This window comes from Bipolaris victoriae (genome assembly GCF_000527765.1).
Source record: "Bipolaris victoriae FI3 unplaced genomic scaffold scaffold_4, whole genome shotgun sequence".
Taxonomy (NCBI): Eukaryota; Fungi; Ascomycota; class Dothideomycetes; order Pleosporales; family Pleosporaceae; genus Bipolaris; species Bipolaris victoriae.
In genome coordinates this window covers 326,789-349,584 of record NW_014575388.1, presented here as the reverse complement: position 1 = coordinate 349,584, position 22,796 = coordinate 326,789, and the positions used below count along the sequence as shown (strand labels likewise).

Genomic DNA, 22,796 nt, shown 5'->3' with positions numbered 1-22,796 from the left:
AAAGGGAAGAAATGATTGTGCAGTGTGGTAGCTACAAGTTCGTTCACTTGACTACTACACTGTTGGATTTGCAGACTGGCAGCTACAGCATGGTCCGTTAGACACGCGGCTATCAAAAAGTACTCAAGCCCACGCTGCTGGTTCATATGCTCAAATGGAGATCAAAAAGTTTTGTATCTTTGTCCTTGCAGGGAAAGAGGCATGTGGTGGTTGTGAACACATCACAAGACGATGGATACTCAAGAGACATTCTAATAGTATCATTCCGACTATTCCAACACAAACGCCCTGTAAATTACTCCTACCCCAAAACATCTCCACACTTTTCCGTCTCGTCATGTTCATGATAAAGCAAACATCTTGCCCCCCTCCACGGCTTACACGCCTCCCATTTACCCTCTTTCCTCGCCCTCCTCGCCGAACTCCCCTGCACCTCCTCACCTCCTCCCCTCCTCCCACCCCGCCACCGCCGTCCCCTCCCCAACACACGCATTACAAAACACCCCTCCACGCCCCTCACACCTCACCGCCCCCTGCCCCGGCACCACCACGCCCCTACAACCCTCACACGCGCCCACTGCACCGCACACCAAACCCTCAACCGATGCCTCCTCACCACCTACTCCGCCGGCCTCTTAACCCCCCACCACCAATTCCCGCATAAACCGCGGATGCCACTCCTCCGGATGTCCCTCAACCAGCCGATCCGTCTTCTTAAACACAAAAAAGATCAACAACTAACCGCCGCACCGCCGCGCTCTCGCGTATCTCGTCGTACAGGACCCAGGTATGCCGATGGCGTAGGCACACTGTTTGTGGTGTCGGCTAACGTGCTGATGGCGTTGCGGGCGGCTTCGAGACCGAGGCGGTCGGCGAGCGCGTAGGTATGCAACAGGGTGTAGTAGGCGGGTTTTTTCCGTCTTTGAAGGGGGTGCGGTATGTGCGTGGTGTGGAGGTGCGTTACTAGCAGTGACAAGTGGCTGGGTGATATGTCGGAGAGGGTGATGCTGCTTGTGCTGGATTTGATAAAGGGGCCAAGCAGGGCGGCGCGGAAGTAGGCAGAATGTTGAGTCAAGAGGTGCGTGTGGAGGTGGGAGGGTGTGTGTTTGGGGCCTACGAGCATGGTGCTTGTGCGCGCGTATTCTTGGGCGTTTTCTTTGGTCACGTATGGCGTTGTGTTGCTGGTCTTGCGGGTGCTTTGACGTGTTGACTGGCTGGCAGAAGAGCCTGGCGAGCGTGTGTGTGTGAGAGAGAGACCTGACTTGAGAGTGCAGTCTGTACGTCTCTCCAATCATATAGTGATGATGAATTCCGTGAAGAGACTTGATTTGCCTCGGATCGGACGCTGCGTGGTACCATAGTGCGTGGCTGTCTCTTCCTCTATCACAAATTCTAACGTCCAGCTCTTCTCTACTTTGCCCCAGATCCACCTGATTCCCAATTTTTCACCAAGTCAAAATAATCGAAAATACCGCGCTAATAGAAAAACTTCGGGACGTTAGTCTTTTTGAGAACAAATAGACTCTCGCTACAGAATCCTCCGTTGTTTTGATTGTTAATGGTTGTTGTTGCGTGAGGATTCGTTGACAAAAGGATGGTCTTGTAAGTCCTTGAGGTTGGCACGCATTGTCTTTGTCGCAACGCACTGATAAAGTAGCAAGCACTGCGCCGCAGGCCGGCCTTTGTCTTTACAAATATCATCTCACATGATAACAGTAGTAACTTTCAAACACTTTTATTCGTTTCATTTTGGCCAATACAAGGCATCTTTAACTGTGACCTCGAGTGGCATAAAGAAGAGATATCTTACCAACTATCTTACAAAAAACACCCCACTATGTGTTCCTAGATTATACAAAAGGGACTCAGTCTACCCTCATCGAAGCGTCGTTTCGTCGTGCCAATGTACTTTTAACATGGCTGTGGAGTAATCCGGTGCGAACTTATGCGACAAAGTTCTTGATGTCTAATGATTTTGTTAGTGCCAAAGTTTTTCTTATTATTTAGGTGGGGTGACCTACTGTTCAGCCACCTGACGTATTCCTTCTGCTCCTTGTGGTCAATGTAGTCGGGGATGAAGAGTGCAAGACGAGTGTTGATGCCACGCTCCTCGAGGTACTTTTCAAGCAGAATCTGGAGGTCCTCATCCAGGTTGTTGAAAGGAGGGCCCTGGGACAAGTTAGATCTGAGACACATCAAGATATCAAGTCGTAACCACATACAGTGTAGAGCGCACGCCTTGCCCAGTCCTTCTCAGCGGTGGCAGGGTCAGCCAGATCAGCTGATGGGAAGTAGTAAAGATCCTCGATCAGGAAGTCGCCATCCTGGGCAGTAGCCTCGATAGCCAAAGCGCCCTTGCCGGGACGCTCGATGCGGATGCTGGCATGGGCAGGGAAGCCCTGCTGTGACTCGTCGTTCTCGTAGTCATCCTCGAGCTCCTCGCGGTCGGCAGGAGCAACGCGGTCCTCGGGCGCTACACGGATGTTTCCATCTGGAGTCTTGCCCTGGTTGATGGCACCCTTGGTGTTTGCGCCTCCAGACTGCACATCCATATCGGCATCATCGAACAAGGCACTGTCCTCGGAAAACTCATCGCCGGCCTGGTTAGTGTTGAGGTCGGCCGTTGTAAAGGTGATGCGGATCTTTTCGTCATTGTACGTGCGGGTCAAGACGACTTCTTGGTTGCCATCCTGGTCCTCAATCTATGTCCATATGAGTATTTGGCTATGCATATTCAAATATGTGGAAATTCTAACCTCAAAGGGGCTGTTCTCAAGATATTCCTTGATGTTTGCTGAGAGATCCTCATCCTCTTTCATGCTCTCCTCCATGGCGATTTCACTGTGGAGCTTCGCAACCAGCTCCTCATTGACTGTTATTTATATTAGCCAACGTATTCTATTTTGAATTTGCGCAATACATACTACCACTATCGTCTCTCCTTGCTGCAGACATGGAGAAAGGGGCTGTGAGCCTGGGCACAGCGACAGTCCATGCTGGCTGGAAAGCAGCCGTCTGGCGCAGAGCAGTTTGCGGGCGCACTGCTTTTGTGGAGAAGCGAGCGGCGGACCGCGGGACGCTGCGGGCGAGGTTTCGTAGAGAAAGCATTGTATTTGCAGAGTTTGTGGTTGTCTTTGCAAAGACACGATGGCAGCAATTGGTTCGTGAAGAAAGAAGAGCGACAAATGCGTAGGCGGCGGGAGACGTAACTTTTCGATGGCCCGAGCTTGCGGGGACCACAAGGTCGATGTGAAGTGGGATGGGCTTGGCGCCGAATTGCGGCGCCGACTGCTTACCTCCGGGCGTGGATAATAATGCAACCAAGTTCGACTGCAATACGTACTCTAGATCGCGGGCGTTTAGGCGCACAAAGCGGCATTTGCATCTTCTTTGCAAACTGCAATTGAACCTAATACCCGTGTAGAAATTATCGCAAGTTCAGCCACGATATCAACACTACGTCACGTCACTATTTCGAGTCACTAACCAAACGACGCCGCGGTCTGCAAGTGCAAAAAAGTCCGACTTCACCAAAGCACATAACCCTACGTGCCCTTGTGGAGCCCAGTTCAGCCATCATGGCGACTGCACAACCAGAGAAGAAGAAGAAGCCAAGTGCTATGCGCTCCATCCTGGCAGGCGCAACAGCCGGCGCCGTTGAAATTTGTAAACATCCACCATTCCGATCAACGGATAGAAAAAGATAGTGTACTGACTCTTTACTCTAGCAATTACATATCCCGCAGAGTGTACGCTCCATATAACCCACCTTACCTCCACCGCGCTGACCGGAACATAGTCGCAAAGACACGATCGCAGCTCAACCGACGATTACCAGACGGGAAGAAGCTACCATGGCCGCCATTTGGCAAGCAATGGTACGCAGGATGCACAACACTGATTATTGGCAATTCGCTCAAGGCCGGCATACGTACGTTTCCACACATACACACATAAACCTCGCGGGTCTCGTCGTGCTGACACAAAAGTTATGCAGGCTTCGTTGCATTCGACATGTACAAGAACCTCCTCGCCGACGCTGAAGGCAAAGTCTCTGGTCCCGCAACCGTCATTGCGGGTTTCGGTGCCGGAGCCACAGAATCGCTATTGGCAGTCACACCCTTTGAAAGTATAAAGACACAACTGTACGTATACACACCTTACCCACATGCCCCCTCCCCACCTCCCGCACACGCTCTCTCTCTCTCTCTCTCTCTCTCCCAAACTGACCAATTCTCTCTCCATCTAGTATCGACGATCGCAAATCCGCAAACCCACGCATGCGCGGCTTCCTGCACGGCTCCAAGGTCATTGCCCAAGAAAAAGGCATACGAGGCTTCTTCCAGGGTTTCGTGCCCACGACCGCGCGTCAAGCTGCCAACTCAGCCGTGCGCTTCTCAAGCTACACATCGTTCAAGCAACTGGCGCAGTCATACGTTGCCCCTGGCGAGAAACTCGGTGCAATTAGCACGTTTGGGCTTGGAGGACTGGCGGGCATCGTTACGGTTTACACGACTATGCCGATTGATACGGTCAAGACGAGGATGCAGTCGATAGAGGCGAGGAGCTCGTATAAGAATAGTTTTGACTGTGCGGTCAAGATCTTTAGGGATGAGGGTCTCCTTACATTCTGGTCGGGCGCGCTGCCTAGGCTGGGGAGATTGATTCTCAGTGGCGGTATCGTCTTTACCATGTATGAAAAGTCCATGGACTTGATGGATAGACTGGATCCTCAGGGTAGGTACATATAAGTCGAAATCAACGCAGGAGCATGCAAAGTTGGCATGGGCAGTGGGCAATAGAGCGCGTTGTCCACTTGGAATTGAAATCTTTCACCAATGGTCATGGATTCAAAAGTATGCGCTTTTTCGTGCTCTAAAAACTTGATTTGAGCTTTCTTGACTCTATACTTGTATGCTTCACAACTAAAACCCGCCATGCTGCTACGACTACGACTGCTACTGCTACTACTGCTACACCAAACGACTAACATACTCTAAAGCCTTCAGCTCCTTTATTGGTCGCCATGCAAACCACTTTAAGCAGCGGCCGGCGCAGGCGCACCGGCAGGCTCAGTACCGGCAGGCGCAGCAGGTGCAGCACCAGGGGTGCCCTCAGTTGTCTGGGGAGGAATAGCAGTGTTGTTGATCGCATCGCCCTCGTTCTTCTTTGCCCACTTGGGCTCCTTTGCCCATTGGGCGTCCCACCAAGGGCCCGCATCGCTCAATGAGCAACCCTTCTCACACTGGCAAGTTCCACCAAACTCCTTGGGCAGGTTCTCCGCAGGCACCTGAGCCAACAACTCCTTTTGGTATCCGCTGCCCAATACGTGGATCTTGGCGCTTGTGACGGGGTCGAGGAACTTCTTGACCACGCTGAACACACCCGAGAATCCCCAGGGCGCGTTGATAATGTACATCTTTCCCAGACGCTCGGGGTAGTAGTTCTGGCTGATGGTGGAGACTTTGCCCAGGTAGCCGTACACAGACGTTGCCTTGCTGATACCAACGCCCTTCAGGTCCATGATTGTGCACGATGTCTCGAGTAGATAACCAGACTTGCGCGAGCAAGCGGGCAGACGCGGATCGGCCATCTTTTCGTATTCGCACACGAGGTTCTGGATCATACGCTCTTCACTCGTAATCTTGTTGAGTGCGGCAAGGTCGACTTTGCCGAGCTGCTCAATGTACACTGGGCGGCCGTCCTACAGAGCAGTTAGCGGTCTATTTGTTGACATGTGGCTTCGACGAGTTCATATTTATTTGTAGCAGATTTCAGACGTACCTTGTCGGTCTTGTGGTAATACTGGGGGTAGTACTCGAAAACCTGAGGCCGTTCGGCGTAGTCAAAAGTGCGGACAAGCTCCTCGACACCCACGCCAGCGTACTCGCTCCTCCACTTCTCGCAGTCAATGAACCTGAAGCCTGTTAGCAGGCCTGTTCTGCGCCCTTTCCTTTTCCTGTATGCAGTAACCGTGTACACTCACATCTTTTTCGAGAGTTCGACATCAAACTTTCGTGCGCGGAGGAATCGCAGCTGCGAAATGTTTAGCATAGGGGGTCGAGCGGCTCTCATAGATACTCATAGGCGTACCAGAGTCAAAGTATCGAGGTTCTTGGTGTGGCCAGCCTGCTCCAAGGCAGTCCTGAGCTCAACCAGAGCTGCATCTTGCTCTGGCGTGGTATGACCGGGATGTCCACTCTGAGCGGTGGGAGAAACAGTGGGATAATCGTAATCGTCATACTTGGGGTCGAGCTTAAGCTCAGAGGCGGGTGGTGCAGCTGCCATGGTATCGTGTATGTGAGAAGGATAGGCGGATGCAAGAAGGGTGTAAAGAAAATGTGTGCAAAAGAGTTACGTGTTGCGCGGCTCTGGGGGAGTAGTCGAAGAGTGCACGTTGATGCTGTCCAAGTGGGTCCCATCATTGCGGCGGTCAAGCGAGTCTAAGACCTCCCCCTCACCAGCTAGCCTGCTCCCCACCCAGCGAATTGTTGCCCCTTATCCCACCTCATGAACCCATTGGTGGCTATCGGCCCACGTCCACAGCGGCCTGCATTCCCTCAATTGTACCATCTCACTTTGCTCGTATTCATTGCATTCGTCACATGACCAAACTTTGTCTTGAACAGATAAACCTTAGTCAGACAAGCTCGGAAGCAAGCGACTCGGCCTTTTTTTGGGGAACGACTACCTAGTTGATACAATGCAGAAAAGAAGAACGCAAGAGGAACCCAGAAAATAGATCAAACAGAACCCATATCGCGAAAAAGAAAGAAAAACACCTATCGCAGAACCAATCAGACGCTTCGCACACCGAAAAGAGAGTAGTGGTCCTTGTGTCGTCAGGCTACCAAAGAAAGCGTGTTCCAGACATAGAACAACAAACATTCATGTGAGATTCGTGTACTAACCGCTGGCATTGCCCATGCCCCTGCAGGATGACCACATCGCCCACCGTCTATCGAGCCACTCACCCCGCAATTGCCAACTCTGAATTGTCACCATAAAGCCCAAAGTGCTATGGGCAGACGATAGCAACCGAACACCGAGTAAATGACGCCTTGGAAACGATGGAGAACGCTATACCACAAGCCTATTGACATGCCCGGAGGCCGACCGACTCGACACCGGTCAATTCCTCCGATCTCGACTCGGCCCAAAGTCAACTTCAGACACCTTCTTTGCCTCTTTCCGGCTCTTGACAATGTATTGTGCGTACAGAGCCACGTGGTCACTGGGAAAGTGGTAGTTCGGGAAGCCTGGCACCCGCTGAAGGTAGCCCTTGTCGATGTCGCCAAGCAGGCCAACCACTTGCAGGGTGTTGGTCGAGTACCAAATGTAATCCAATACTCCTTGGAAGTGTGGAACATAGTTTGTAAACGCCAGCTCGCCAATGGATGCGTAGCTAGACTTGAGGCTGAAGGGATGGGATATTCCGTCTCGTGTGAAGTTACCATACTTCCGGCTTCCCAAATCAGCGTGCACATTCGAAATGTTGCCATTGGTAATGAGGTCGTAGACACCAGAAGATGGCAGTGAATTGAAGTCACCACACAGCAATACTGGGATGTCGGCGGGGTCGGTATACACCTTGGATGGTCCTGGCTCTTGGGTCGGATCTGGCTCCGCTTCGTCATTGTCACCATTGGTAAACTGGTACACCACCTTGTTTGTGCAAGGTGGGTGCTTCGTCCATTGTGTCGCGAACTTGGTGATTCCCTCCATCAAAATGGCAACTTGCACGAGCTTGACGTCTTGGAATGCAGGGTTCCAGAACACGTGTACATTTCCAACAATGAATCTTGAACCAGTAGCACGATTTTCGAGGAATGCGAGCACTCCAATGTCGTCTCGTGGCATGACACGGTTGAAAATGTCGTGCTCACCCTTCATGTCTGGTCTGTTGATGGCCGTGTTGGCGAAATCGATCAGTTGCTTGTCAAGCAGGATGTATCTATACCAGTCAGCGATTTTGCTAATAGAAAGATGCACGTCTCAGTTCACTTACTTGCTATTCTTGTAGAAGATGGCACAGCCATCAACAAGCTTAGCTTCCCTCTCGGCCATAGTGCGTGCTCTGGACTTTGGCCAAAAGACTCCCTTATAGTCATTATGCGCAAGCGCTGCTCGGAAAAATTCATTGAAGCTCTCCTGGTCAATCTCCTGCAAGCATACAATGTCCGCATCGCGCTCTCGCAGTTCGGCCAAGATGAGTTCCCTGCGGCTTTCCCATGCAAGCGCCGAACTGGGCGTGTAACCGTATTGTGATTGCGTGCAGTACTTGTCGCACAGAATATTGTAGCTCAGCGCACTCACAGTTTCTTGAGAGGTATCCTGGATCTCGTCGAGGACAATCCAGTCTCGCTCGGGTGGTGCCTCTGGTCCGGGTGCATTTTCGCGGAAGTGCTTGATGAGTTCCCCGGTACCCTGCTCCATGATAATCTGCTTCAGATCATCCGGAATTGGGTTGCCCTCAATACCAAGCATCTCCAATTGATACAAAGATCCCAATTCATACGGCAAATTCTCGATGTGGTTGTCGAATAGCAACAGCTGCTTCAAATTTACAAGCATGCCAATCTCTGGGGGTAGGTATTGCAGGTTGTTGAGTGACAGGTCGAGGTGTGTAAGGTTCCGTAATTGTCCAATCTTTTGGTGAACATAAGTAAGCTTGTTCGAATTGAGGTAGAGCTTGGTCAGAAAGGTGTAGGCGAATAGCGCGGGGGTGATAACTTTGAGGTTCTGGCCCCCAAAGTCGAGGATGGTCCATATATGCTGGTCTTTTGCGTCCTCTGCTCGCTGAGCAGCAGGTCTATTGCGCTCCTCCTTATCCGCCTCTTTCTGCATCCCATTGGTTGTTCCAGCTACGACGCTCTTGCTGACACTCGGGTGGATCCTGGCATGCGAGTGGGCCTGTGTCATTTCACGCGCTGTTTGGTGCAGCTTCAATTGCTCTTGCCAGTGCTCAGTTTGTGGCTTGCTGAGACCGCTGTGAACGCTGTTCGGGGTACCATTGTGGAGGTGACCGGGGGTGAAGTGGGGCTGAACATTGGACATGCCCCCGCTCGAGATGTTGTGCTGGTGATTGTATTGTCCAACATGGCTGTTCCCAGTAAGATCTTGATGTTGCTGGTGATGTTGATGCTGATGCTGGTGGTGCTGATTGTGCTGAAAGGGCTTGCCAAGGCCCATTTGCATGGCAGCATAGTTTTGCTGCCCTGTCCGCCCGTTCATCATAACGTTGTGGCCCTGGTGCCCATGGCCCTGGTTGAACATACCGAATTGCTGCGGAGACGATTGGCGCCCAGGAGATCGAGCTGGCGAAGGGGTATCGGGGTTATTGAAAGGGATGCGGGCGCTAGTTGTGGGGGATCGCGCGCGAGTGGGAAGGTTTCGTGTGTTCTGATTGTGTCGTGGAAAAAAGGATTGGCCGGTTCCCCTGGGGTAGACCGAGTACTCGGCCATCTAAGGGAGTTCCGGCGGATGATTTCGAGGGGCCCGCAGGCGGCCGTGTGTATCGGGAGTGAAAGGCCCTGGTCGCTATGGCTAATGAAGGCGTCGGGCAGGCGGTAGGATTCGGGCACGCGATTTTCTTCGTTCTAACATGAGCGCCCTTACGACTCCTCGACATGAGCACGCGCTAGCAGAGGCGGGAGCTGTGCACCATGTACTGGAGGCGCCGGCGGTTCGCAAGTGAGGGTGGTCTAAAGCGGGGAGTCGGCAGTGAGCGCGGGTTTGGGTTCGCTCGAGGCTCGGGGTTGTGGCGGTGAAAGGGCCGGGGCGCTGCTATGTGTATTGATATGTCTGCAGGCTATTGTTCTGGAGCAGTCAGCTCTGTGGTGGTGGGGAATCAAAGAGGTTGGAGCTGCAGTGGGTGCTGGTGGAAGCGGGTGGAAAGCAGCGTACTTACAGGAGCGGAGCATGTCAAAGAGCGCGCAGTATTTTGCTGTCAGTCGCAATTGTACCAGACAGACGAGGAGAGGGTCCAACTGCAGCGCTGTGAAGAATAGAGAGCGTAGTGATGCGATACGTGAAGCCTGAGAGTCGAACCTTGCCCGATGCATGGGGGGTTGCCGCTAGACGGCACACGTGACATAGTGGAAGCGTCGATCTGGTGCGCTGAAACGACACATCTGTCCCCTCGCGCGCCGGCCTTGGTAGTTGCACGCATCCTGTGTCTGGGCTGCAGCAACAGCAGTGTGACTGGTGGGATTGTCTCTCGGACGGAGTTGCTTTGGGGGGAATTGTCTACAGGAACATGTAGGGCACACTCGAGGGAGGTGGTCCGCGCGGGCATTCAGGCTCACGAGCGCTCCATGGGACAGCAGCAGCAATAGTACGCATACGTAAATGTACATGCGTACATGTGTCTTATGTATGGATACATACGTACACACATGGTAATGATGGCCGTAGACGCTGGGTCTCCCCCAAAAAAAAACCACATGGCCCAGATACGCAATCACACACGCGAGTGTATACCAAGTACACATGTACCGACATGTGTGCATACATATATATACACACTGTTGCTGCTACTGCTGCGGCTAACCTAGGAGGCACTCCCCTACACAAATCATGGATGCCATCACCTGCAGCGCGCACCGTCGGCCGATGCCGCGCCCATGCATACGGCGGCCCTCCAGAGCAGCTTCGGTCACAGCGCCCACATTTTGCCCAGCGGATTTGCCCTGGAAATCCGGGGGGGCATCACGCAGCCGCAGACGGTGATTGGAGATGTCTCCTCGGCACGATCCAGAACTCCTCACCTGAGCGGCCTTGTACTCCCGGGTGCGAAAGCGAGATGCATCCATTGAAAGCCCCCCTTCCCCCCATACATACATACTAAACACATTCCACTCGCACTCGCACTCGCGCCTCAACTATGCTGCCACCTCGGCCTGCTCTGACATCCCCCCGCTGCTGCACTGCGCACCGTTGCTACCACGACCGCTCTTGCTGCTCCGCTGTCCCGCTCGTTGATTGCTGACTCGCCTACACGTGCTTATCAAGACGGCCAGGGACAAGGCCAATATCACGCTCCCGCTAAAAAACAGTGGGGCAAGGGTCGGGAGTAGGCTGGATAACTCTAATCACGTTTCCAGACGGTCTCGATGGGAGACTGGCAGCTGGCAAGGACTCTGCTGACGCTGTTTCGAATTTACATTGGGCTAATTTCCTCGCCAGTACCGCTACTACGGCGCCAACCCTACGGCCAGCCCTCCATCGCGCCCAAAGACTGTCGAAGCAAAGCAATGGGATCTGGCCACCACCGACGCCCTCGGTAGAACCATCTCTGCGTCCTCGACCACCGCCTCGTCTGGCCCGCGCCCTCACTCCACCATGGACATCACCAGGGGCTCCATGTCGAGCAACTCAAACCTGAGTACCAAGGACGACGGCACCACCCCCAACGAACCCTTCATCCTGCGCCATGGCCGCAGATACATCCGACGCGCTCAAGGCTACCCGCTGCCATGCGACCTTCCCGAACTCCACCGCCAGAATCTGCAGACCCTTCTTGCCACGGCCGTCTTCGGGAGGGCCCTGGGCTCTACCCCATCACACGCCCCGAAAAAAGTCTTGGAAGTCGCATGTGGCACAGGATACTGGTCGGCTGTCTGTCACGAATGGCTGAGTGGTACGTACACCTGCTGACCTTGGCGCGCTCTCCGGGCTGTCCGGGCAGAGAGGCCTGCGACTTCCCTTTCGCCATGTCTACATACCCCGCTGCCACTCAGTGTTAACAATGAACCAGGTCAGGGCTACGAAGACGTTTCTTTTACCGGATTGGACATTGTCCATGTAGCCGGAGACTTGCAACGCCAGGGCATTGACTGGAAATTTGTGCAACACGACTTGCGCAAGTTGCCACTGCCGTTTGACGATGAAGAGTTTGACATTGTAGTCATGAAAGACATGAGCATGGTAGTCCCCTTGGGGGCGCCAACACAAAGGACACTTGACGAGTGCATCCGCATTCTCAAATCTGGCGGCACGCTAGAGATGTGGGAGACTGATCACATTATCCGTTCCATCATGCCTCATCCCCCGCCTCCGCCAGGCAAGAATCCTCAGGATTATGCCTGTGCCGTATCAACTGGTACATTTCTTATTTCGCACACGACGCCCTTCACCGACGTCCAGAACAAGTACCTCCAAGATGCAAATGCATGGATCCAAGAAGCCCTGGGCCGACGCAAACTCTCCCCAGCCCCGTGTTCGCGCATCTCTCAGATACTGCTCCAGGAGACGGAGACGCTGTGCGAGGTAGAAAACCGCCGCGTGGCGATTCCGCTTGGCGAACCGCGCTGGGAACGCGAAGCAGCAGGCGACACAATGAAGCGACGAGGGAGTGAGGCTGGGAAGCTCAAGATGGGCGGATCAACCATGGATGGCTCTACCCTGACGCAGGAACAAGCGGCCCTTCGGCACACGGCGCTCCTTGTTGTTATTCAGCTGATCGAAAGCCTCGAGCCGCTGCTCAAGGACGTCAGCGGCAAGAATCAGGAGGAATGGCAGCGCTACTGGAATTCCATGATCAACGACCTGCTCGAGCAAAAAGGAGCCTCGAGTGGCGAGTGTCTTGAAATTGGAATCTGGTGGTGCAAAAAGGTCTGAGATTTGATTGGTGTAACCTCTGTTTTTCTTGAGCTTTTTTCTCTTCTTTTCTTTCTGTGATATCCCGGTCTACGGCAGGCCATCGTTGGCAGATGTTAGTTTGTGTTTGTCAGTGGCTAGGCACCTGTATCGTAGCGCTGGCGCAGAGTACGGTAACGCTTGAGATAGTATCTGTACCATGTTGTTAGCCATAAAAAAATATTTTTGGAATCAATGTTTTTTTGGCTCTTTTATAGCATGGACTTACAAAGCTTCAATTTCTAAACCATATACATATTAGCAGTGAACGTATGACAGGGTTGTTGTATTATTAGAAGACTAACCTTTCTTCACGTACTCTGCCCTCTCGATGCCTTGCTTAATCTTGGCCTCATCGGTCAAATGCCGCTGGCTTGCGAAGGCCTTGTGTAGACGCGTACGAAAGTAATCGTACCCTTGAGGGTACTCTCGGCCCATGTAAAGCAAGTCTGTTCCACGTGAGTATAAGTTTGGCAAAGATTGGGGGGGGGTACGACGGACCTTTGTAGATCCGGATGACTTGATGGCGAAGCGCTGGGTTTGGAGTAGTCATGTCTGGAGTAGACGAAGTGGAGTGGAATAGAATTTCGTTTCTTTTCTGAGAGAAAAAAACCAATATGGTTGTGTAATTAGATTGGTACTTTTCTTTTCGTTGTAGGTGGCATGAGCTGGGTGCACGACAAGGTATGTCGTAGTGTGATGAAAGCAGAAGGATGCGCTCGGACCGCGTTCCTGACGTAGGTACATAGGTACGTAAGGTTGGTCGAGTCGAGGTGGAGAGCTGGAGAAGCGGGGACCTCGGCTGCTTTGCCGCTACCTGCACATTGCCATCTCCAGATTCGCCGTGTTGCTTTTGCAGCGCATTTCCAAGCTTTTGTGTATTGTTGTTTTGTCGGCATGCCACCATTACTGCGCTCAATTGTCTGTGGGGTGAAGCCAACTAGGCAGCTTCCAAGTGTACAGCGTGTCTCTTTCCAGCGGTATCAGTCGACGTCAAGTGGTATGTAGATATACTTTGGGAAGGTACAATATGATCAACTAATCACCGTGCACTGTGCATGCAGATAACGCACCTGCCACAGCTGTTCTCAGTCCAAGATGGCTCTCAGATGTCAAGCTGCGCATTGGAAAGTGCATTAGTTTTGGAATCAATCCAGCACAAGTCGAGGAGGCCGGCTCGATATTGCAAGAGACATCGGAAGATTGTAAGCATTCAACTTGAAAATTTATTTCTAGTGCTTGTGCATGATGAAGTTGCTAACTTGTTTGTGTTTACCAAGGGAGAGAACTCGTAGCCGGAAGCGAGGGCTTTCTTACTGGCAAGCAATGGCGTGGGCTCTACCGGCAAGAGGTTGTTTGGGGAGAGATGGTCAGCTTCATCATCCAAGACTTGTGTAGACGACTGCTAATGTGGATGTTGGCTGCGTGTAGGATAGCATGGTAGGTCGACTCCAATGTGCTAGTGAATGATTGCTAATTGACTCAAAGGGTACTTAGCTAAAGACGTCGTTATGTACAGGCAGAGTCTCTAATTGTTTCCAGGTCACGTGAACAATGTCATGTACAATCGATATGCTGAGTCTGCCCGGGTCAACTGGACACTGAATTTTGCGGCTAGCGACCCGCAGCATCGGGCTGAGTGGTTGGAGCTCATGACGCCGAAAAGCATTGGCTTGATTCTGCGGAGCATCAAGACTGACTACAAATTTGTAAGAGAAGGCATTCTATCCTCTGCTTTTGTTTGTCTGTTTACTAATGTCGAACACAGCCAATGACATGGCCAGACAGGTGTGTTTGCCGACGCAACAAAGCAGTCCCGTATTAACACGTGCGCCACCAGGGTCACGGTACTCCACAAACTCCGCAACAAGCCTAGTCAAGGCAGTGATCATTTCATTCTCGATGTCATGATTCTATCAGAGGCACATCGCCGTCCGGCAGCGCGTTGTATTGAAGACATTGTAGTTTACGACTACAAGGCGGCCAGAAAGTCACCACTACCACCTTTTATGATTGAAAAGTTCCAGGAAACGTTCAACTTGCAGGAGCAAGCCAAGGCAAGAAACAGTGGTAGGGTTAAGGGGCTATTGGATAGGGTGAGAGCATTGGAGAAGGGCAGCTGGGATAGACCAGATGCTAAGGAGGACTTTGGAAGTGCGAATGATGCATAAGCCCGTAGCAGCCTATCACTGAGGCCGATCACGTGGTGAACAGCGGGATTTATGAGTGAGAGAAGAATAATACAAGGATGAATCATACGTTATGATTGCTTTGCTTAGAGGACGAATGTACATGGTGGTGTAGTGGTGAGTAGGATTGGTCGAGGGCGGCGGTTGCATGCATATCACGTCATGTCGCCTGCAGTCTAGTCGATGCAACATGCGGGGTTTTTTTGCAGGCAACTCTGGATCATGCCATAGTAGCAGCGGAAAAGAGGGATATTGATGGCGGTGGGTGGAAGAAAGCAAGTTGGCGTGCAGGACAGGTGGGCGCAGGGGATCTGCACGTGATGGGCGATGGAAATTGCCTGTTGCGGGGATCTGCGCGCCCGTTGGACGCGTGATGGTCAAGCTTTCCCTTGTTTGCACCGCTGCCCCGCTGCCATTGGCGCAGTTGGGCTAAGCTTCTACGCCGGCAGTGTGCAGATTGCGGAAAAGGCCATGGATGTGCGGGCGGATGGCTTGCGCGCTATGCTCGCCGCAATCCAAGACAAGTACACACAGATTGACGCAAATGCTCCGATGGCTTTGTCTGCAACAGCCGAACCGTGTGCCCGAGCCTCGTTGACGATGGGGCTGGATATGGTGCGGTCTGGACAGCTGGCACGGGCACGGCCAAGTTAGTTACATGTGTAGTGTACATGTGTAGATGGTATTAGCACATGGCCTGATGGCAGCCACCGCATCATGTCTCTGCGCGCTGAAGACGAAGAGACGCGAGTAATAGACGGCGTCGCTGGCGGGGATGTGCCCGCTGCAGAGACTTCATGGCATGTGGTCAAGAGAGGAAAGCGCGACTTTGACTTGCCCGGAGCGGGCTGTGGCACAGGGGGGTCCCGGCGCCCGCAAATGAACGGCCATGCTAGAGAGGCCGGCGGAATCCCGCCCACGAATCTGATGGATGGTGGTGATGATGCTGGGACAAAGAGCATGACGATGATGCAGCTGATGCAGACAATGGCAAGACAGGACCCGCCCGACGCAACACAGACGCAACGCAGATGCAATACCTCTCTGTGCGGACAGGCCAGATGAACGGGCAGTCTGGCTTGCATGTCTTGCGCGCAGCAACCATCGTGGGCTTAGTGGCTACTTACGATCGGCATCGTCAAGAGAAATCGGTCTCAGTTCGGCTGATGTGGGTATCGACGGAGCCAGGAGAGGGAGCCAGGAGAGGGAGCCAGGCGCCAGGCATCTTGTACTATGTACCCAGGTGTACATTGTTCATGTGTGCTATGCATGTACCGACGTAGACATGTGCGCGTGCGTGTGCGTGTGTGTGCGATTGAGGTGAAACCCACGGGGTACTTAGTTACGGTAGAGGTGGCAGGCCGAAAGACCGAGGGCGGATGACAATGGCAAAAGGCAAAGGCATTGCAGCGGCAATCAATCAATGCCCTGGCCAGGGGGGCCCAGTGGCACCATCAAGGCACGCCGTGCTGGTTGACTGCTCTGACTTTTCTGACTTTTTGCACTTGACGTTTGCGCAGACAGCAGCGCGGCTTGGCAACAGGCGGAAAGCTGCGAGTAGCCACGCGCAGGGCACCTCACACACTCTCTTGCTCCCCCATTCATCCCTCGCAGCCCAGCACACGACGCCCTTGCTTGCCCTTTCCCCTCGCCGCCGCCGCCCCCCCTCGTCCTCACACCACCCCACCGAGCAGCGGCTCTCAGTCTTCCAGTCTGGCTCGTCCTGTACAGCAGTCGAGTCTCGCCGGGGAGACGTTTGCCCGCTTGCACCCGCACCCGCACCGCCGTCTATGGTAGCAAAGTCGAAGAGGACCGCGGCGCACGACAAGCGACACGAGAATGGCCTTGCCGCCCCCGGCAGACGCATCGACAAGCAGAAGAGCAACCCGGCCCTCAGTGCCAACACCCCCAATGGGAAGACCACGGCACAGCCCAGGCCCCAACCCGGCCATGTAGCAGACAACAGCGACACGGCGCCAGCAAACACGCTCCTTCACCACGACGCCGCCTCTGCCATCATGCCTGCCGCCACCCCTGCCGCCGCCGCCGCCTCGTCGTCCTCTACCTCGTCGGCCACCCCCTCCGCCTCCTCCGCCATCACCACTCCCGCTGCCCCCCACACCCGCTCACACGACCGCACGCGCGCCGCTTCGGACGCCTCCAACGACAATTCCACAGATGCCTGCCGCCCCTACGACAATGCCACGGCCCCCTTTGACCCCATGTCATCGACCCTCCGCCGCGCAGACACCACAGGCTCCAAGCACGCTTCGCTGTCCATGACCACCATGCTCTCTGTCCCCGCCACCATTCTCACCTCCTGCCCGCTGCGGGACGTGCTCGCCATCCTCATCATCCTCCTCCAGCTCCCCCCAACCGTCCTCACCGTCGTTCAGTTCCTCTTCGCTACCCTCACTTTTGTCCCGCCCCAGGCGGGCACCCCCCTCTCCGCCCTCTCTGCCTTTCCCTCCTTTACCGATATCTTCCAGGGCTCCGGCGGCACGCCCTCGCTCTTCACCACAATCATCGCCGACACCGTCATTCTTATGATATGGCTGTTGCTGTGGGTCCCTGCCCAAAACTTCTTCCTCGACCTGGCACAGGCCGTCATTGCCATCGCCCTGGGAGGAGCTGCAGCTGGAAAAAAGGGCACAACCAATAGCATCGTCATATGCTTTCTTATTATCTTCACCAGCCACATGTTCAGATTCAGGCCTCTCCGGCAACACATTGTCCACTTTCTTTGGACAGGGCTCGCCCGGGGAGGCCTTGAATTTTTGACGAGCCCCCCGAGTACGCCGACCTCATTGGAAAGCTTCTCAACCCCCCATGGATGGCCTCGCAGCCTCCTGGGCATTCATATTCTAGCCCAAGGTGTCGTTCGCATCATCCGACGCTCTCTGTCTCGACGAGAACACACAACTCTACCTACTGGCAAGAAGACAGACCCCGAATCTGGTGTGCTTCAACGCTCAAACTCTATTAACCATGAACCAGCTGCCGATGTGCCCAATGCCTCGAGCACCGACGGCCGCCCCCCGGGGCCGTCGCCCGCCGTACACGCACACAAAGATAAAGCAAGTAGTGGTAGGAGGAAGAGAAAGCAAGCCACTCATGTTCGGAGTCAGCAGCCGTTTTGGGCTGCACTTGCAAGTACAAAAGTTACTGTTTTAAAAGAAATGGAGAGTAGCCGGGCGGCAAACGATGCCGACGAGGCTAACGCAAAAGACGCAAATCACATTGGAAACGCTGTTTGGAGACCGGAAGACGATCGTGTTTGGATTTCAGAAGTCGGCTTTTCCGACATTTCATTTCGGGTTAGTTTAGCTGGTGGAGCTGGTATGCAGGAGCAGAACGAGGATGATTCGAGCGTCGGGTCCGGCATAGACAAGTCAAAGCCATTCTACATCCGTGTCAATGGCGCCGATTGGAGCTCTGCCCGAATTCGGCAAAGCGAGCCTATTGATTTTGAAGGCCAGGAGGGAACGGGCTACTGGGTAGGGGAGATTTTTGGGTTGACGGCACTGTCCAACTACTACTGCGAGTTTGTCAGAACCAACGACAACGAAGTCTTCTACTCAGCCAGTCTTATTACCTCTGCCAGCCCTGTCACCGAGCTCGGTAAGAATGACTATCTATGTTATATTTCTTTGCTAACGCGGTCAGCTTTAGCCTCCATTGCCTCCCCACCAGCGCATCAGACCCTACGACCTTCTTCGCCTACTACGACATTGAAGAACTCTATTGCAGCAGCCGACCAGCAGTTGCAAGAGCAACGCAATCGCCTGAAGCGCAACAAAAAGGACCACAAATCTGCCATCACCAATATCAAGAAAGAGGTGGATACTCTCGGAAACCGCCTTGCCAACGCTGGTGGCAGTGATGAACGCCAGCGCCAGCGCGTCCTCCAACTCACCCAGAATATTCGCCAGGCCGATGATGCAGCCGCAGATTTCGCCCTTCAAGCAGAGAACATCGGATGCATTCCCGAAGAGGAGTCTAAGGAAGCCGCAGCCAAGAAAGCCGAATGGAAGAAGGAGCGCGACAACAAGAATGCTATTGCGAGCGAGTTCGATAAGAGCAAGGAAGAGATTGAGCGCCAGGTTCAAAGCGGCCAGAATGACATTAACAATGCTTACCAGAAGAGAGAGCGTCTTCAGCAGCGTCTTACCAGGCTCAACGAGCAGCACGACCGTCTTGTCACCGCCAATGCCGAAGGCTTCACCGCCAAGCAGCGAAGAGAGCAAGAACGTGCAGCTTTGCGAGCACAGCGTGCTGAAGTCGAGCATCAATATCGGAGCAACATCATCAACTACGAAAGGCGAACTGAGGAGCAAAATCTCTCGACTACTCAAATCATGCAAACCGTGCAGCATTACGAAGAGCTCATGATTCAGCAAGCCCAGCAACACATGTCTGTTCCGACCACACCTGATGGCAATCTCCCTGGCACAAGCATGTCTCCTCATAACAACGGCTTCGCCAGCTTCACGTTCCCGTCGCTCAATTCTCACATGAACAGCACTCCTGGTTCCATGCGTGGTGGTCGCGGTCGCTCTTCGTCGATGCTTTCCAACGTATCCGGCTTCACTGACGCTTTCGATGAACCCTCCTCTATGGCCCCCTATGTGCTTGGCAATCCTTTCAATACCCCTGGACCCGTCAATGGACGCAACCGCAGTCATGGAAGTGGCAGTTTGAGCTCGGGTACGTCGAGCCAAACTTCGAGCCAGAGGGATCCCATGAGTCCTATCCAGAGTACCAAGCCCATGATGGTTCGAAGCGCAACGAGTGGTAGCAATGGTTTCATGAGTCCGATTGGCACTGGTCGATAAAAGTGTGGGAAAAAAAAACGGGATCTGTTCTTTTGCCGGATCTCCTACGTAGCTCTCCAATGTGATTATATGTGTTCTTTTGGTTTATCCAAAATTCGTTTATACGATTCGTTACCTTGCATTGTGTATGTGTCTACTATGTAGTGATGATGTATTGTGCCTGCCTTGTCTAACACGCAGTGTGTTTAGTATTACGATTCCGGATTACAGTAGTCTGGTCAGTATGCTTTGTACACTTGACAACACTACATCCTGTTCACACTCTTCTCCTCACATCAAGCTAACAGATTATACTTCAGCATATAATCAACTCACTTGACAATTGCTCCAATACATGAGGGGTAGATCCAGACCTCAACCCCCTCATTTTCTTACCTTCACACATGGAGAGAAAAAATGTATGTAGAAGTATTGTTGATTTCCTTCTCTTTTTGAAATCGAAACAAAATGAAAAAAAAATGGCGATATTCTAGGCCATTAACGTACACTTTACGTCCGTCATCGTGGTAGTCTAAAGAGATACAGTTTCGTGTACTTAATCTGATGCTCACAAGTCCTACTACACCTAGGCTTTTTCTTTCACCTAGCACCATACTCGCAATGAAATGGATCCAAAAAACAACGACAACAACAACAATCAATTCAGTTCTATTTATTGCACATCTGTCGAAGAAAACCGCAGACCAATACAACTATTACAAAGAAAGTAGCACCATATAAAAAGAACACCATTGAGCTTTTACTAGATTACCAGATATGTGCAAATCATGTGGTAGGCACTAAAAGGACCTCCTCTCCGCTCATCGCAATGACTGAGGTCCATCCCACACCCAAGAAAAGAATTCCCCCTTCCCTTCCTCCCATTTCACGAGCAGACTCTACCAAGGCACAACGATCTTTTTGCGCGTACCAAGAGTAGAGAAGGCGTGTTTTTAAAGTACAAGGCCCTAAACATGAAAAGGAAAAAAAAGAAGAAGAAACAGGAAAATATACCGCTACGCCTTGCTCCCATATACACATGTATTTCCCCCTCACAAAACAAAACAAGAGGCCCTGTACTCATTCTGTACCACGTCTGATCTTGGCACTCAAACAACCAATCTCATGCAACAAGCACAACCGCTTAGATACGATGCTTCTCCGATTCTGCAAAAATAACATTAGTCCTTGGTACTCCTCTTATCGAAATGAATCCCACTAACCTAGTCGCGAGTACAGCATGTACAGCGCCATTTGATTGCACTCTTGTGTACCTGTAATGGTGACGAGACGCTCGTTGCTATTGTCAGTAGGCTCGTTGATCTTGATGACACTGCCACTGAGCTGGCGAATTTCGTTGATCTTGGCACCTCCCTTTCCGATAATGGCACCAACCATATCGTTGGGAATGAAAATCTGTTGCGTTAGAGGCTGTCCAGGGATGGCACTAACGGGCGCATGAGGAGCGGCACCGTGTGCAACAGGCGCCGCAGCTGGGTGAGCGCCATAGGGAGTGGGGGCAGCAGGTCCGCCATAGGGACCGCGGCTGGGAGAAGCAGCGCCGTAGGGCATGTTAGGATGGCCATATGGCGATTGCTGAGGAGGCTGGCCGTGCATGTGTGGAGCGGCATATCCGCCATGAGCTGGGGTACGTTGAGCAGGCTCCTGGCGACGGAAATTCTGTGGGTGAGAGTACTGGCCTCCAGCAGGTTGGGGGACATATGGTTGAACAGACATGCCACCTGGAACAACATTGGCAGCCATACCGCTGCGGGTCGCGTATTGGGAGGCTGCAGGGCCACCGAATCGCTCGGTCAGCTGCTCAACCAGAGTCTGAGCAACATAGTACACGGCAATGTGCACGGCGTCGGCAACACCGAGAACGATCAACGAACGTTCGCCTGAGTTAGGAAGGAGTGTGTCGGACGCGTTCAACTTTGCGTTGGAAGCCTCCTGAATTTCGCGGATACGAACACCAGCCTTACCAATGATTGATCCAATAAGAATGTGGGGAATGAGCAGGCGCATGGGGTACGCCTTGGAGGTAGACGTTGAAGGGGTCTCGAGGTCCTCTTGGTTGAGAGTGCGTACAATGAGACCAAATGCCTTGGACACAGCATCGACTTGGCCGCTTACAGTAAGGATGCGTTCAACAGCACCTCGCGAATAGTCACTGACGGTGCACTTTGCGCCAGACAGACGTCGGATTTGGGTCACGTTCTCTCCGCCCTTACCAATAATGGTGGCGGCCTCGCTGGTGCCAATGCAAGCGCGTACATGCAGCCAGTTGGTCTCGTCAACCTGTTGGTTGGAGTTTACAGGGCGTCCATTGGCACCAGATGTGGATTGAATGGGCTGGGTCTCAAGAATAGAGGGAGCGTCAGGGACAACAGTGTCCGTCTGGATAGGCTCAGTACCATTCTCGACGGCGGGGGTTGCGACGGGTACCACCTTTGCCTGCTCTTCGCTGATGCCTTCAACAGCAACAGCTTCTGCTTTGACCGGCTGCGCGATGTCGATGGCGTCTGCGCTGGGGGCTTCATCCTTGACCATTTTATCGAGGGCAGGGCGCTTGGCATCGGGCTGGTCGTTGAGTCCGGCAGGCGATGAGGGCTCCTCGAGCGGACGCTTGGTCGAGGAAGCCGCAATGGTGGGTGATGCAGACATGGCTTCTATGTATGAGTTTCTGGGTCTTGAGAGTCTTCAACGGCTATATACGCTCTTCACAGTCGACGAGCGCGCAAACGCGATGTTGAGATTGTTTCAATTGATCTCGATTATCTTTGCGACTTTTATGTACAGCGGGGGCCGTGAAAGAAAGCGTGCTGTGAGGGCGGATTGGAGGGGACCGCGACAGCGCGGTAGAGGTGCGTGGAGGAGAGGTCGCCAGGAACGTGAACGGAGTTTTGGGGCGTGCAGAGGGTGCAGACGTCGGACAAGGGATGCCTCGACAGAGTGGGCAGTCGTAGGTGATGGTGTTGTGATGGAGCAGGAGAGTCGGGCAGGGTGAGTGGATGGATGTGATAGTGTGCTTCGCTCGGGGGCGATGGATGTGAGGTGAGGTCGAGAGATGAAGAAACTGGCCCAAGTAAAGAAAGCTCGCCCGTCAAACCTTGTCGGCAGCGATCCGGTGTCTCAGATAAGGGAACGTCTG

At 53.1% G+C, this 22,796-nt stretch overlaps 11 protein-coding genes across 11 annotated transcripts; 5 read left to right on the top strand and 6 right to left on the bottom strand.

Annotated features, from left to right (window-relative positions):
• Positions 1-43: 43 nt before the first annotated feature.
• Positions 44-1,359, bottom strand: COCVIDRAFT_33389 (hypothetical protein; the record flags this gene model as incomplete). The annotated part of the gene is made up of 4 exons (XM_014706295.1): positions 44-59; positions 667-713; positions 779-1,227; positions 1,263-1,359. The coding sequence occupies 4 exons, from the start codon at positions 1,357-1,359 to the stop codon at positions 44-46; spliced, it is 609 nt and encodes a 202-aa protein (XP_014561781.1).
• Positions 1,360-1,943: 584 nt separating this feature from the next.
• On the bottom strand, positions 1,944-3,108 carry COCVIDRAFT_33388 (hypothetical protein; the record flags this gene model as incomplete). Its single annotated transcript, XM_014706294.1, has 5 exons — positions 1,944-1,966; positions 2,022-2,169; positions 2,223-2,702; positions 2,757-2,872; positions 2,925-3,108. 5 exons carry the CDS (start codon positions 3,106-3,108, stop codon positions 1,944-1,946), a joined length of 951 nt encoding a protein of 316 aa, XP_014561780.1.
• A 470-nt stretch (positions 3,109-3,578) lies between these two features.
• COCVIDRAFT_33409 (hypothetical protein) lies at positions 3,579-4,751 on the top strand (the record flags this gene model as incomplete). Its single annotated transcript, XM_014706293.1, has 5 exons — positions 3,579-3,666; positions 3,729-3,749; positions 3,800-3,931; positions 3,998-4,145; positions 4,250-4,751. 5 exons carry the CDS (start codon positions 3,579-3,581, stop codon positions 4,749-4,751), a joined length of 891 nt encoding a protein of 296 aa, XP_014561779.1.
• Positions 4,752-5,038: 287 nt separating this feature from the next.
• On the bottom strand, positions 5,039-6,288 carry COCVIDRAFT_85702 (hypothetical protein; the record flags this gene model as incomplete). The annotated part of the gene is made up of 4 exons (XM_014706292.1): positions 5,039-5,704; positions 5,785-5,917; positions 5,987-6,036; positions 6,094-6,288. 4 exons carry the CDS (start codon positions 6,286-6,288, stop codon positions 5,039-5,041), a joined length of 1,044 nt encoding a protein of 347 aa, XP_014561778.1.
• Positions 6,289-7,131: 843 nt separating this feature from the next.
• On the bottom strand, positions 7,132-9,465 carry COCVIDRAFT_33385 (hypothetical protein; the record flags this gene model as incomplete). The annotated part of the gene is made up of 2 exons (XM_014706291.1): positions 7,132-7,954; positions 8,009-9,465. The coding sequence occupies 2 exons, from the start codon at positions 9,463-9,465 to the stop codon at positions 7,132-7,134; spliced, it is 2,280 nt and encodes a 759-aa protein (XP_014561777.1).
• A 1,878-nt stretch (positions 9,466-11,343) lies between these two features.
• Positions 11,344-12,621, top strand: COCVIDRAFT_11805 (hypothetical protein; the record flags this gene model as incomplete). The annotated part of the gene is made up of 2 exons (XM_014706165.1): positions 11,344-11,641; positions 11,759-12,621. The coding sequence occupies 2 exons, from the start codon at positions 11,344-11,346 to the stop codon at positions 12,619-12,621; spliced, it is 1,161 nt and encodes a 386-aa protein (XP_014561651.1).
• A 318-nt stretch (positions 12,622-12,939) lies between these two features.
• On the bottom strand, positions 12,940-13,192 carry COCVIDRAFT_33383 (hypothetical protein; the record flags this gene model as incomplete). Its single annotated transcript, XM_014706290.1, has 2 exons — positions 12,940-13,088; positions 13,141-13,192. The coding sequence occupies 2 exons, from the start codon at positions 13,190-13,192 to the stop codon at positions 12,940-12,942; spliced, it is 201 nt and encodes a 66-aa protein (XP_014561776.1).
• A 344-nt stretch (positions 13,193-13,536) lies between these two features.
• COCVIDRAFT_33382 (hypothetical protein) lies at positions 13,537-14,810 on the top strand (the record flags this gene model as incomplete). The annotated part of the gene is made up of 5 exons (XM_014706289.1): positions 13,537-13,639; positions 13,704-13,844; positions 14,182-14,348; positions 14,408-14,427; positions 14,480-14,810. 5 exons carry the CDS (start codon positions 13,537-13,539, stop codon positions 14,808-14,810), a joined length of 762 nt encoding a protein of 253 aa, XP_014561775.1.
• Positions 14,811-15,545: 735 nt separating this feature from the next.
• COCVIDRAFT_22361 (hypothetical protein) lies at positions 15,546-15,893 on the top strand (the record flags this gene model as incomplete). Its single annotated transcript, XM_014706198.1, has 1 exon — positions 15,546-15,893. One exon carries the CDS (start codon positions 15,546-15,548, stop codon positions 15,891-15,893), a length of 348 nt encoding a protein of 115 aa, XP_014561684.1.
• Positions 15,894-16,618: 725 nt separating this feature from the next.
• On the top strand, positions 16,619-19,663 carry COCVIDRAFT_33381 (hypothetical protein; the record flags this gene model as incomplete). Its single annotated transcript, XM_014706288.1, has 2 exons — positions 16,619-18,449; positions 18,495-19,663. The coding sequence occupies 2 exons, from the start codon at positions 16,619-16,621 to the stop codon at positions 19,661-19,663; spliced, it is 3,000 nt and encodes a 999-aa protein (XP_014561774.1).
• Positions 19,664-20,786: 1,123 nt separating this feature from the next.
• COCVIDRAFT_86123 (hypothetical protein) lies at positions 20,787-22,309 on the bottom strand (the record flags this gene model as incomplete). The annotated part of the gene is made up of 2 exons (XM_014706287.1): positions 20,787-20,809; positions 20,866-22,309. The coding sequence occupies 2 exons, from the start codon at positions 22,307-22,309 to the stop codon at positions 20,787-20,789; spliced, it is 1,467 nt and encodes a 488-aa protein (XP_014561773.1).
• Positions 22,310-22,796: the final 487 nt, after the last annotated feature.